Below are 15,382 nucleotides of genomic sequence, written 5' to 3'. Positions count from 1 at the left end.
AAGGCATGGCTTGGCAGTTCGGGCTGGACTGTTCCCATGAGGCACAGTGTCAGACTGATTTGCATATGACCATGTCTGAACTGGGGTGGCAGAGTGGGCTAAAGAACGGTGATGGATCAAACCCAGATCTGTTGACTGGGTGAGAGTGTTTGATTGGTTCTGATGCTCCCTCCATCACCACCCCCTTTTGTACTGCTTTGTTCGCCATAAGTTGGCAGGGTATGCTCAGACGTGAGTCCCTTGCTCACTTTGCCACTGGATCCAAGCAAGCCTGGCTGAAGACGGCTGAAATGCCAGAAACCGGTCCTAGGAAGCTTGTTTCCGGTCCAGGGAAGGCATGGCTTGGCAGTTCGGGCTGGACTGTTCCCATGAGGCACAGTGTCAGACTGATTTGCATATGACCATGTCTGAACTGGGGTGGCAGAGTGGGCTAAAGAACGGTGATGGATCAAACCCAGATCTGTTGACTGGGTGAGAGTGTTTGATTGGTTCTGATGCTCCGTCCATCACCACCCCCTTTTGTACTGCTTTGTTCGCCATAAGTTGGCAGGGTATGCTCAGACGTGAGTCCCTTGCTCACTTTGCCACTGGATCCAAGCAAGCCTGGCTGAAGACGGCTGAAATGCCAGAAACCGGTCCTAGGAAGCTTGTTTCCGGTCCAGGGAAGGTATGGCTTGGCAGTTCGGGCTGGACTGTTCCCATGAGGCACAGTGTCAGACTGATTTGCATATGACCATGTCTGAACTGGGGTGGCAGAGTGGGCTAAAGAACGGTGATGGATCAAACCCAGATCTGTTGACTGGGTGAGAGTGTTTGATTGGTTCTGATGCTCCGTCCATCACCACCCCCTTTTGTACTACTTCAATCCTATAGGAGCATCTTCCTCCGGCTGCTGGTCAGATCTGGCGGGCAGCATGCCCAGTGTCCTTACTGAGACCAATTTGGGCTGGTTCATATTTGCAATTTGTATTTTGCTCCATCTGGTGGCTTTGGTTTTAGAGTGCAACAGAGGAAATGGCTACAGTATAGGAAGCAGTGGGTTGTGCTCAGGCAGGGAAACCTTCTCTAAAGACAAAGGCAAAGGGCCCTCCTCCCATCAAGGTAAACAGGTTGAGTGGAGGCGGACATAGAGTGCGCGCGTGCGGTTTGGGATGTCGGAGGTGGACATCACCAGCCCAGCCAAAAGGAGGCCTCTATTTTGTGCAGCATACACTCATGGAGACCACTGTACCCCAGCACTCATCAGTCCATTCACAATGCACAAAGTACCAAGCATACAAAAAGCCTTCTTCATATGTGGCCCAGACATGAGACAGCGATGGGGACTGCACAACCCGTTTACAGGTGGTGAGTCAGCAGACAGTCTTCTTACAGGGGTACACCTAAAAAAGCCTAGGGCCCAGGCTAGAATCACACTGCCAAAGGCCTCAGTCACCACTTTGCCTTGATTACTAGGGCATTTGTAACTCAAAATGGGGTCCATTGTGGGTTCCCTCTAACTTTACAGCCTAGTTCGGGTACTGACAGAAATGCAAAATAACGGGGCATTTCCATTGGGGTCACATGACTTTTGAACTCACAGGGGAAAATGCACAGGGCTTTCCACAAGAATACAACAGCAGGGTGACACAACTTCATAAAGTCCCAACAAGTAGCATACAAGCTTGCCTTTTGTGGTCTCTGAGAGAGGACAAAAATATCATCCTCACTGATCTCCAACAGTGACCCGCAATATTGTCCTTGCTGTTGCTGGTCTGTCGCAGTGGCATTAGTGGTCTAAAGAAGGGCCACATATGGACCTCCGTGGTCTCTAACGATAGACCTCAATATTGTGTTGTGTATTTATTAACAGTGGTCGATTTTGTGATGCATTCCAGACCTGGCCCTATCAACCGGCTCTCTGATACCACCAAGGTACCAGTTTACCATGCTGCACCACTGACCTCTTACATCATAAGACACAACACCCTCACGTCTGCCCATGCACCTCCACTCACACTGACCTGCACAAGAGGAGAGTTTCACACTTACCGTGGCCCATATCAGGAACATCGGCTGGTCCTGTTCGCATGTCCTGACTAAGAGAAAACAACTGTCAATTTAACAAGACACAACAGAGGCAGCAAGAAGATAGTAGATATGTAAGAGATTAAGGGTCAGTAATTGTATGTGTTGGCGATATAGAGACAAGAAGTGCATGGATAGTAGCACACAGCAAGACCGGAAGTGCATGTGCATAAATGGGCAGGAACTACGCGAGGAGAAGGTGATACCAGAAGTGTGTGTGGTGACAGGAAGAGAGACCGGAAGTGCAAGTGGAGGTAGCGGAGCTTCTGAAGTGTCTATTTTAATATTACAAAATAGGCATGGGAGGAGGTTCGGAAGTGCTGCAGTAGGAAATAGAGAAACAGGAAGTGCATGCGTGGTGATAGTGATGGATACTGAAAGTCAGGAAGGGTGCGTGTGACAGGAGCAACAGAGGAGCCAACAACGCACATGTGGGAGATACATAAATGAGGATTGATTTTGTAGGATATCTAAGTGAATGTGTAGGAGAAGAGCAGGTGTAAATTTGGAAAAAAGTAGAGAGACAGGAAACACAAATGGGGGGCATAAGAGAGACAATGTCAAGGTGCAGGAGAGATATGACAGGAAGTGTGTTTTAAGAAGATGAGAGAAATATGATTTGTGTGTTTGGGACACAGATCAATAGAGAGTCCTTGTGTCAGAGTCTAAGGGATAGGAAAAAATGTATGTGTCCGAGAGTGGAAGGATGTGGATAGTGGTGATATTGACAAAAACATGCAGCATATGTGGGACACAGAGACAGACATGGCACGTGTCGGAGGCAGATGGGTCCTGCTCAAGGAGGAGTGGTAGGAATGTCACTTGATTGCATTTAACTGACTGTTATGGGCAAAGACTGATCTGTCTGGACCAGAGATAACCCCTCCTGCAAAGGACTCATGTTGTGTTCACATCCAAATAACTGATTGGGCCAGTGAGAACACCTGCCCAATTGAAGCCTATGGTTTGCGTAGGGAAAGATCATAATTTAGAAATGTTTCAGAGCTAGCTTGAACAAAATGTGGTGCACTAGAGTATGTGCCCATGTACAAAGGCATGCTTGAAATGAGCAGTTCAGTCACCTCAATGCCGGAGAACTGAGAAATCAGTACCTTCACTCTCTGACAGTTCATTTCTTTGTAGCTGAGTGTGCACCCATGAGTCAAAACAAACTCTATACAGCCCATCTGCACCAGGCAGAAGCTCAGGAGACACTTGCTTCATTTTCTTCTAACACACGCACAATGAGGGGTTAAAGCCCAGCGAATATGTGCCTGTCCCCAGCGACTCAAGCAGTTGCCTCAGAGAAATACTGTCTGTGGGAATTACTAAGGCAGGCCTCCTCTGAATACTTATTCCTTGTGTTTACCGGAAACTATTGGTGGGGTTGCGTGTGGCCAGCTAGAGCGAGGCCAGCTAGAGTGAGGCTCATAGAAGTCCTTGACTCAAAACTTCTTGTCAATACATTTTTCTCTTGGAATATATGCAACTTCCACTCAGGGTTCTAAGTTCTGGATCTTGACGTAAGAAAGGATAGACACTCCTCAACTGATATTTTAGGTTTACAAAACAACCCATCATTTTATCTATAATAATTAATTGATAATGGATTATCTACAATGATGTTTAATGTAAGATTTCTTAGATGACGTTCTCTGTACTTCATCTTTTGAGTGTAACGTCAGACTGATATACAGGCATATATTGCTGTTGTTTAATTTTATTACGTGGTGGGTAGCCTTGTAATACAGGCCTGTAGTATTCTCTGGGTTCTGTTGATATTGTAAGAAGTCAAGTGCTATTTAAGTTTCATCAGTATCCACAGAAGAGGCTGTAGAGGAATAATGTACATTACCAGTAATTTATGCTCTATATTTTCACATTGCTTTATAACACTGCGTTATACTATTTGAACTCTTTTTTCGTATTCCGACAATATCTCAGAGTCTAATCAAACGCTTCTTGAACAGATTTAAAAATATTTCTGTAAGGCTGTTAAAAGGTATGACACTTGTTACATCATTTGTTGGTTATACTTGACATATTTTTGCTGAAAATAATATTTTAATTTTTACAAACATCTAATCACTTTCAGAGCATAGTATATGTTTGTAGGTTTTGGTTAGATGTGTGTTTGTCATTGGTAAATGTGTAATAAAAGGTTATTACCAGTGCCCGTGGCTCTGCTATTGCTATTATTAGCTTGAGTAAAGTCTTATTTATGACACAGGAGTTTCTTCTCTGGTTGTTAGTGGTCTAAAATAGACTCCTGGACCAACTTCACGCCATTTTGCAGCAACTAGGAACATTCTCACTCAAGGTTCTAAAATAAGTACCTCAAAATAGTTTCGTCCCAAGTATTTATTTAGGCCTTCCACTTGCGTGAAAATCTCTTCGATTGTTTTCAATATTTCTTTTAATTTCTTTTCTCTTTTTTGCTCGAGTATTACCAAACCCTCAAGTCAGTGAGCTGCCTACTCCAATTGAGACTGTTATGTCATAGGTTGACAGTTACCATCTCCAAAACAGAGTACTCATAGGTTGTAGGAGTCAGAGATCTGGGTTACATCAGTGTAGCTCCTTGACTCATCACACTAATTATCGCTGTGCAGGGGCTACTACGCTGACCATTCCCAGCTTCTGCCCTGTAATGGCTGTACCTACCAGACTGTGCCTTCCCCCAATATAAAATACCCCATCCCTTTTCATTACTCCTTCTGCAAAACAGCACACCTGCCCAGCATACACTGCTTTCCTGAGTATGCAACTCCTCTTTACTGTACTACATCCCTCCACTATACTACAATATACCATCCTCACCCCCTGTACCACATCTCTCCCAAAAAGCCACATCCTTGCAACTGCACCACACATCCACACGATGCCATCACATATAAATGACTCCACCACAACTCCCAATTATCCACCCGGCCCCCAGATCAGCAGAAGGCATTAACTGTGCCTTGCCGGTGGAAAACCGCCCACAATACTTAGAGAGTCACGCCAGGCAGGTGAAGCTTGCGGTCTTCAGTGAAGCTGCCGCTTCAGCGGTTCCATTGAAGGAAGTTAAACTTTGCAGCGTGGGCGCCATGTTTGATGCGCCTGCGCGGCAAAGTTTTATGTTTATAAAGAGTAAACTCCTAAAGTAGGATACTGGTACACAGGGAGTTTTCTCTCATGCATTAAAACACAATTTCCCTGTCTGGAAAGCCATGAAGGAGACATCTAGAGACAGTCGCCCTAGCCTTAATTCTGTAGGTGTCAGACAGCCCTGTAAATGTCGCATCAAATGTTCCCATTTGGAGCGGTGGGAGACTGAAATCTACGACACTGCATCTGTCCTACCAAACTCTAAATGACCTCTAACCTAGACACAGTACCTCTATGCGCGACCCACCGCATGATTACACTGACTCCTGCTCACCACACAGTCCAGATCTCCTCCCTCAACACTCTGTGTCAGCCCCACAAGAGCTACCCTAATCCGACAACCACGTGCTGTGTACAGGTGGTGCGCATACTATCTTTTGCTCCTGCATTTAATTTAATAGTCAGTGGACCAGAAGGTAAGCAAATTATGCTTAAATTCAAAGCATACAACACACAAATGAGGGACAAATTGCGGAACAAATCAAACAGTCATACCATGTCAAGAGATCTGGGTTTAATCCATTGTTCTTTTGCTTACTACTCCATCCCAGTTTGGACCCAGCCATATACAAATCAGTCTTGACCCTGTTCCTCATGGGAACAGTCCAGCCTGAACTGTCAGGCCAGGTCCTCCCTGGCCTGGAATCAAGCATGCCCCTCATTAGCCAGGCTAGCTTGAATCCAGTGGCACAGTGAGCAAGGGACCCACATCTGACTCTGGGCATACCCTGTGCACGTAGGGCGAGAAAGCAAATGACAAATGGCTGAGTCTAAACGGGGATGGGATGGTGAGCAAAAGCACGATGAGTTTAACCCAGATCTCTTGACTAGGGGTGAGTGTTTGATTTATTCCACATTCCATCCATCATTTGTGTGTCTTTTAAATTCAAAGCCTGCCATCATTCACTTGATATCATCTGACTTTCTGCCCATGCACTCATCTTACTGTGTTTCAGCTAACAGGTGCAGGTCACGTTATCTAAGCCTGGCAGGTTGGGCTTAGCGTCACTGATTCTGAAACCCTCATTCTAGCCCTCTCCAATTTCCAGACTGGCCCCTTGTCAGAGTTCCATAAGGAAGGATTCATCGAAAATTCAAATATTATTTGCTTGTGGTGCTGCTCCCCAATTTTTTGGAAGAGCATCTCTTACTGCCCCTGGTGCCTTAACAATTTCCACCAGTTCTAACATATCATTGTTCAACCCAATCAGAATTAATCACCCAGCAGCACAAGGCCAATATCCAAACAGATCCAATCATCACAGCCCCTGTTCCCAGGCACATCCTTTGCACATTATATTGGTTTTATGAGGGCTCACCAACTGACCTAAAGCCTAACAATAATCTGTGAACTTGAGAGGACTCTGAAAACATACTTTCAAGCTAAATGAACACACAGACTGGCACGCCGAATAAATGGAAGACCCCAGCGTAGAAAGACTGATAATAGGAGTGCTTGGCACAGACTTTAGGAGACAAGAAGCTGAGGGTCACTTACACACTCTAAGAGAAACGCACAAGAGTCCTTGTGTCCATGAGCTCTAGAACCTGACCGAAGGATGCTTCAGCTCCATCGTAAGACCTGCAGTCCTTTGCTGCAGCAAATCCGCTAGCAGTTGGGATGAGCTTCTGAAGAGCTATTGAGAATGTATTGTATTGGTATGTATGTGGTGTTTTCCATATCCCTTGCTCGGCCAAAATAATTTCTGTGTGATTCAACTGCATTATTTATATAGCGCTTCATACCTCTGGCGAAGAAAGAAGAGCTCACATTTGCATTTCAAGTCAGAAGTTCCAGGCATGAAAGCAGAACTGCAAAGGTCAATGGTTTTCCTTAGCCGCTCACTTTTGGTACTGTTGAATGCTGGGGTTCCCTACCTGGTCCTGTATTATGTAAAGGATGTGCTGTCCCTGTTTGCGTCATGGCGCACATTTAAAGAGGTCAACCAGGTGCAAACAGGGACAGTGTGTCCTATGACAAGTAATGGATGCCATCAGGACAGCTGCAAACTCGTGCTGCCCTGGGAGCAGTACATTATGAAAGGTGGACAGTGGGGGAAAGTAGCCAGTTCCGCCATCTCTGTTCAGGAGGCAACCCGCTTGCACTTGAAAAACGGGACAAAGATACCCCTGCCAGCGGGTACAGTGAGTGACTCCCTGGGTCTCCCTTACCCCCCCCCCCCCCGTCCTAAGGGCTGCCCTCAGATGGCACACTAACAATGCGCCACCTTTTTATATCGCACAGTCATTGCATTTCCGACGGGTATGTTTGCCTCTGCACCCATGTTTGTAATAGGGTGCAGGCATAGAAGCTAAGCAACACCACTATGCAAATGAGGGAACGACCTCCCAAAATAGTGCTGACACACGTGATGCCAGCAACATCTTGATATTGCGTCTGCTGCCCCTTCTATAATACCATAGCGAGCCAGGGGCACACAAAGCAGTCACACACACCCATTGTGCCTCTGGGGCACTATGCATAATACAGTCCAAAAGGCAATGAAAAAAATAAAGAAAGCCATTTATATTAAAAAATAAAAATGATGTGGAAGAAACATTAACCTTAACTGAATTGACGAAAGGTGCTTAGGTTTGAACCCCTTACTGGCAGGGAAACGTGAAAGCTTCTAAAATAGCGAGAACATTTCAATCAGCCCAACCAATTAGCAATTGGGGAGACCTGGACTTATTGTGGGTGGAGTCCTTGTTTCCTGAGATTACGGTGACATTAGCAGTCATAATGCAACACGTGGGGTTGGATCAAAATCAGATTTTCTAAAAATGAACGTTTTCCTTCTGTCTTTAACATAAATTAATTTAGTTAATGTTTTTAGAAATCATGCATAATGGCAGTACATTTTGATTGGACGTGTACGATTTTCATTTAGTGACTCTTCCCCCTCCACCTCACTTTTACTCATCCCAAGCCTCCTCCTGCAGCTATGAGCTCCAAAACAAAAACCCAATTTTTTTTTCTAAATCCTTCCCTCTTCTATCCCTCCAATATTCTTTTCAATCCAAATAACAGACTAACATGTCCACTACTCAAATTAATTTCATATTTCACTATACAAATTCACCACTAATCCTCTATGGGTCCCGGAGTATCGTGCTACTCACCGATAAAGCACTTCAACACCTCATCAGGGGTAGCAAGAGCTATATAAATGCAAACCTTTTGCCCTCGCCTATCCTTCCACTATCCTTCTCAATCCAAATAACTAACATGCCCACCACTCAAATGTATTTCATATTTCACTATACTAATTCACCACTAATCCTTAATGGGTTCCTGAGTAGCGTGCTACTCACCGAAAAAGTGCTTCAACACCTCATCAGTGGTAGCAAGCACTATATAAATGCAAACCTTTTGTCCTCTTCTATCCCTCTGCTATACTTCTCAATCCAAATAATTGACTAACATATCCACCACTCAAATGACTTTCATATTTCACTATACTAATTCACCACTAATACTTTATGGGTTTCGGTGTAGCATGCTACTTGCCAAAAAACCACATCAACATCCCATCAGGGGTAGCAAGCGCTATATAAATGCAAACCTTTTTCCCTCTTCTATCTCTCCACTATCCTTCTCAATCCAAATAACTGACTAGCATATCCACCACTCAAATTACTTTAATATTTTACTATACTAATTCACCACTAATCCTTTATAGGTTCCAGAGTAGCGTGCTACTCGCTGAAAAAGCGCTTCATCTCCGGGGTACTAAGCGCTATATAAATGCAATTACAGTACAATTACAATACAACGGCAGCATCCCTTCCTGACAAACAAGATTGCGCAAATGAATGTCATATTCATTACAGGTGTCCCAACCTCAGTTGAAATAGAGACATTTGGAGCACAGAACGTCTCTGTAGAATGGCTCCTGGTGCTAGCTGCCTGGTGACATTGTTTCCTGCACCCAGGGCCAACTTACTGTAATCCGTTAAGGTTCTCCTCCCCTCTTGGACGGTGTCCCAGGTGAGCTGCTGCTTATTCTCTGGAAGACATCAATTATCTCCGACTTGTTCTCCCACATTCCTGTCATATGCCGCCATAATTGCTGTGGCATAAGGTGCACTTAAGTTTACTAATGACAGCTTGTAAACCTCCTTCCCTGGGTGTCCATTCGATTCTTCGTCTTTTATGCAGGTGTTGTGGCAACTGAGGTTTTAATTGTTACCTTGACTGCATCCACATATGAGGGTCCTTTTACATTATGTGCATTAGCTGAAGCGGCCACATCCTTCTTTTCCGGCACGGAAGCCACAAACCTAACTCATAATTAGGGCCCTCAGTTTTATGATATTTGTTTTTATTTTCGTTTGTATTTATCCATATTTATTTTGTGTTTTGGGAATAAATGGAATTGCAAAATGATACATTTATCTATATTTAATTTTTTGCCGTCTTATTGGTATTTATCCATATTTATTTTGTGTTTTGGGAAGAAAGAGTTGCAAAATGATATATTTCCTAATTTTATTAACTGACGAACATGCCTTCCTACTTCGATGCCTGTCGCATTTTAGCAAATTAAGCAGCCACATATAACAATACACTACACCTACAGGCAAATATTACCATCATACTTTATGTATATATAAACACATGCCTGTATGTAAGGAAATGTTATCCTGTTTTTTAATTCCCCATGCTGTCTATGCACTCGGCTGTAGGCCTGTGACTCATGAAAGACAGCATGGGGAGTCACTCAAAAGAAGCACAATTTGCAGTATTTTTCCACTTTGAAAAATAAAAACAGACAAGAAACACATTATTTTCTTTCTGTATTTATCTGTAAAAAAAAATCAGTAAAACGGAAACCTGGGAGCCTTACTCATAATACTGTCATAAAGACATCAACGCAACTATGGCCAGCTAGGTAAATATATATAGTATAAGTGCAGACACTAAAGAGGAAGCAAGCAATTGAGATCCAATCACCATGTTGCCAGGCCAGGCGTAGAAGATCTGACATCACACATTCTATGACCCTGAATATAAGTCACAACATTGAGGTGTTACTATCAATCTCCCAAAATATGGTATCCATGATCAGTGCCTAATTTGAGCCAGTGGGGACCACCTGCACTCATTTTTGGAAACCGCACTTATTTTTCTTCTTCATACAATTACCAAGATTAAGACAGGAAAAAACACATAAAGATGAAAGAAGGGGGAAGGGAACAACAGAAAAAACATCACAAAGGGAGAATGCAGAAACCTGCATGAGTAAGATACGGGGGTGGGGGGTGTTCTAGTATTCAACACGCCTAGTAGAACTTTGGGCACCGGCACTAATTCTTTTACAAATTAACACTGTCCACGATATTGACTACCAACATATTGTAAAGTTAAGTAAGTATATGGAAATATAGATTTACTATTATTATATCTACATCTACCTAGCTTGAAAATACATTGTGTTTGATAACATGTATACACTGTGAGGCAGATCGATATTGTGGTATAATCTCTTTGACCTCAAATGACATTCGGAGCCCATCCACTGCTTTGCATTCATGGGCTTCAGTGTCACTCTCATTTGCTGCCTCCTAATTGGGCAACGCGTGCCAGCTTCACTTCCTTTCTTTCGTCTGGAGCATGTACCAAGTACTGATTGCTTATCTTGATTAGGGTCCTTCCACTACTGGTGTTGCGACTGAAGTTCTATATTATTTGTTTCTTCTTCCCTTCATGTTGCTATTTCTTTTTTATTTCTTCTTCCAGTCGTCTTGCTTCTTGCTTACACCGCCCCCTGCTGCCCGTGTTGCTTCTTCCCACCTCATCCCACACCCTCTCATTGTCTGTTGCCTCTTCCTCCCACCCCCATTGTCCCTGTTGTCTCTTCCCACTCTTCCCCACCCTCATGTTGTCCAAGTTTTCTATTCTGTACCACTTCCCATCCTCCCGTACTCCGAGTTGCCCCCCATTCGCCATAACAAAAAAAAAAGCACCATGACTCGGCCAGCGCCGGCTGTGTCAGTGCTTTTTTTTTTTCTTTACCTCCCAGCTTCATAGCCCTTGTTTTTTTTAAAAAAAAGTTTTGTAGTGCTTTTTTAATAACTTTTATCCATGCTGCACAGCAGCAACAGTGCTTTACAACATGGCTAAAAGACACTGGCAAAGCCAATAGCTCTCACATAGGCCCAATCTTTTGTATTTGCCAATACTTGTTGCTCTTGCCACTGACACCATGATTACTAAGATTGTGAGCAACAAGGGTAGTTCCAGGGATACCAAAGTTTAAGCCAGAGGTAGCACATGCTACCCCTGGCTACTCCTAACCAGTGTTCAGGAAATAAGCTAGATGCTCCCTTGTCCAAGTCAGAAAACTCATATGTGTAAGGTACTTAAGAGGCAGGCTGCAGCATGCTGTATAAGGTACCATATCCTTAGGATGTGATGGCTGTATAGCATAGTCTCCCTGTTAAATGGCAATGCTGCCTGATAATCTCACCAAAGACTATCGAACAGTTCAGAATGGCACAGTGCGGAGTATCAAGTTTTAAATGTCGATGTGCTAAAATATTCTAGCCATAATATCTACAACCAGAATATACTGAAGGTAAGTATAGGTAGAAAGTACTTAACTCCACATCCATGTAATGGGACAAGATAGATCTTCATGGTACATACATGTGTAGTTAAGAATAGTATAACTGTGCTTATCGATGCACGATTACCTTGAATATAGTCTTATTGTCAATATTAAGGAATATTTTGGCACCCCGATATTTTCTACACAATATTCTAATATACAAACTCAAAAACACCTGATTTCTTATCGTTCAATTTCCACCTCATAGGATACTGCATAGAATGCTTCAAAATCAGTGGTGTCACGATTGTTGCGCCTAACAAATTTATCATAGTCAAGAAAGTTTCGGTATTGATGCCAGGTTTTCAATGACAAATTGACTGTGGGTAATGACAACCTTTGCTTTGGTGTCGAGGCCTTCCCCCTTGGTGGGTCTGATCATCGATAAGACGTGTTTTCCTTCATTTCAGTACACAGGCGGCTGCATTGTAGGACTCCACTCATCTCTGTAGGGAATGTTGATCACTACTGGCTTGCAGTTTTCAATGTTTTTATAGTAAATGGCAACATTTAAGAACTTATGTTATGCTTTGGTTTAATGAACAGGGAAATTAACCGGATGTCAAGTTCCTCAACATCATCTTCTAAGCAATCTGCTGCCATGTGCTTGTTCTGAGTCAAAAAAAAATTCTCATCAGCATAGCCTACACCTAGTCTTCAGGGTTCTTGGCTATAATTGCTCACAAGCATCACACACTTCTGCATTAGAGTGTGATGTAACACAGTGAGCACAAGGAGGGTGAACATCTACACAGGAAATATATGATAGTCTTGAAGAGAAACATTGTAAAGTGTTTTAACAGGTTTGCAACATACTGAACATCTGAAAGACACAATTGCCAAATAAGAGATCCAATCTGGTGGCAAACCCAGGGTCAAATTTATCTCCCATTTAAACACTGGGCTTTGATTATATGGCTTCTACAAGTTATCAATGACAATGTTGAGAAGAATAACTGGATGCGACCTTTCTCATCACTTGGGGCAACATCTAGAAGGATTTTCTTTATTTAGTCAACGTCATCTGGGTCAGGTTACAGACAATCTGGGGCAGATTTACAAGCCCCTTGCGACAGGTTTACGCCGCCGTTGCGTCACTTCTGTGACGCAGCGGCGACGTAAACAATGCGCCACGATGCGACATATTTACAACATGACGCATCTAGGGAGATGCGTCATGTTGTAAAGTCCTGCGCTACATTATACCTGCGTCAGGTATAATGTATGCAGGGTGGGTGTACCCACATAGGAAAGCCTCGTAAAGGTGGCGCAGTGAAATCTAAAAGATTACACTGAGTCACTTTTACGACACCACTGCATCATAACATTGCACCTGCTTGAATCAGGCATAAGGAGTGACGCAGCATGTTAGGAATAGGCATTCCTAACCATTTCCGGAGTTGCGTCGTACTTGCGACATGACTCCAGCAATGCGCTGCCCTTATGCCAAACAGATGCGTCACGCATCTGTCTATCCTTGCGCCCCGGTGCCCCGCATTGTCAATGCGGCGCATCCATGGTGGCGCAAGGGGTTTTTTTACGTGTCGCAAATGAATTGGCGCATCCCTGCTAATATTCAGGGATGCGCCAGTTCTTGTAAATCTGCCCCTCTGTCTGTAAACAACCACAGATTTTTTTCAAAACACGTTAAGACTATTGTATATTTAACAAGGGGATAACATGAGTAAGGAAAGCATGCAGATGTACTGTAAAACCCTCACTCTATGCCACTAGCTCAAATATCATATTCTAAATCGGTTACTCACTGCTTAGGGAAGAGGTGTGGCGCCGCGGCAAGGGCGACTGACTCCGGAATCTGGAGATCACGGTTTGATCCCCGGCGCCGGCGGCAGATTAGCCCAGCACCATGTGACTCTGGGCAATAGCTTGCTTAATCTTCCCGACGGCTCCCAGCACCTAGAGACCCTTACGGGTGATTGTTCGCACTTTACAAATATGGATTATTATTATTATTACTGCTACGGGAGCAACAGTGGGAAGCAAACATTGCTTGCCACTGTCGCTATGCCTTAAAGGAGTGAGAGGCTCCTCTGACAGTGCTCTCAGGGAGTCTGTCAATGCAATGCAAGCTCTCTGCTCTGAGGGAGAGCACAGCTTGGTGAGGGGGTGGAAGGCATATAGGATGTGTTGGTGTCCGGAAGCTATGTATTTATTTTTTATTTTTTCATTTTGACTGGGAGGAGACACTATATTTTGTATAGCGCCTTCATTACGCCACTGACTCCTCTGCCACTATGTAGCAACTGAAAGCAGAGCAGAGGATTTTGGGGACCATACATAACATCAAATTACAGATGAGTAAACAATGACTAACTGGGATGTTTTTCACCTCGGAGCTCTGGGGGACCTTTTAGACAACATGTGCTTTGCACTTGAAGTCTACTGGATGTCAGTATGAAAGACGAACATAGTCACTCCTTCCCATCTATGTTTGTATACATTTTGATGCAATGGCACAGAAGTCGTGGACCTTGGCTGCCGAAGACTTGGCTTTGTATCCTGGCTTTGTGTGATCGTAGGAAAAATATTTAATTTCCGAGTGTCTCACATTATAAACATTGGGGATGAAACATTGAGTAAATATAATATTTATGAATGTGTGTATGTTCCAATAAAATTATGCAAAAAACAACTCAACAGTGTGGCCTGGCACTGTGCCCATTATATGCACCGCTATCCCTTCTTCTCATCAAATACTTGTTTCTATAATCAGTTTCAACCGAACTCCACACAAAACATTATTTTAATGGTACTGCACCTTGAGTTGATTTTGCGACAATTAGTGAGTTACCTGTAAAGTACTTCACGCGCACAAACAATTTTGTTAGTGCACGTAAAGCTATCTGCTGCCTTCTGGTATTTTAGGTGTGGGCCCACAACCAGCTCTGCCAATCTGCCTCATTCTCGAACAACACAAACTCTTGCTATTCAAAGACATGGATCACACAAACAACTCTGTTGATGCACCTCCTCGCTGAACTTTAGTGTCCACTGCTATTCTGGCACTTCTAAATCCGTTGATGCAACTCCGATCCTTCAGAACGACCTTGATCCTTGCCAAACACAACACAAACATAAGGCTTGCAATGAGCGTGTATATATATATATATATATATATATATATATATATATATATATATATATATATATATATATATATATATATATATATATTAGGACACTTTCAGCGTATTATCCTCAGCGCTGAATAAGGAGAGCACACTGGTATCCCTTGCAAAGTGCTTTATTGCAGACCCCTCAACCCCCCCAACAGACGCGTTCCGCCTTGCGGCTTCATCAATAAAAAATATATATATATATCTATTTATATATAAACTATCACTCCCCCCCCCCTCCCCCCCATCAGAAATGGGCTCCTTGCAGCTCACTAATGTGAAATGGCTCGGCTATTACCAGAATATGAGATTAAAAGCGCTGACATGGTTAATCAGCACGATGAAACGAAAAGACTGCCATGTATACTGAGAACACGATGGCAACTTGTGAGCAATGCAAAGGGGAACAGTGCT

The 15,382-nt window shown here is 43.5% G+C and overlaps 1 protein-coding gene across 3 annotated transcripts in view; it reads right to left on the bottom strand.

Annotated features, from left to right (window-relative positions):
* PDLIM7 (PDZ and LIM domain 7) overlaps positions 1-15,382 on the bottom strand; it is a 204,825-nt gene that overhangs the window by 25,701 nt on the left and 163,742 nt on the right. For all 3 annotated transcript variants that reach the window (XM_085618331.1, XM_085618330.1, XM_085618329.1), the window contains exon 6: positions 2,032-2,078. In XM_085618331.1, coding sequence (XP_085474457.1) covers positions 2,032-2,078 — 47 coding nt within the window. The remainder of the gene's footprint in view (positions 1-2,031; positions 2,079-15,382) is intronic.

This window comes from Triturus cristatus, chromosome 7 (assembly GCF_964204655.1).
Source record: "Triturus cristatus chromosome 7, aTriCri1.1, whole genome shotgun sequence".
NCBI lineage: Eukaryota > Metazoa > Chordata > Amphibia > Caudata > Salamandridae > Triturus > Triturus cristatus.
Note: the sequence above shows the minus strand (reverse complement) of the source record. Positions and strands in the feature narration are given on the sequence as shown.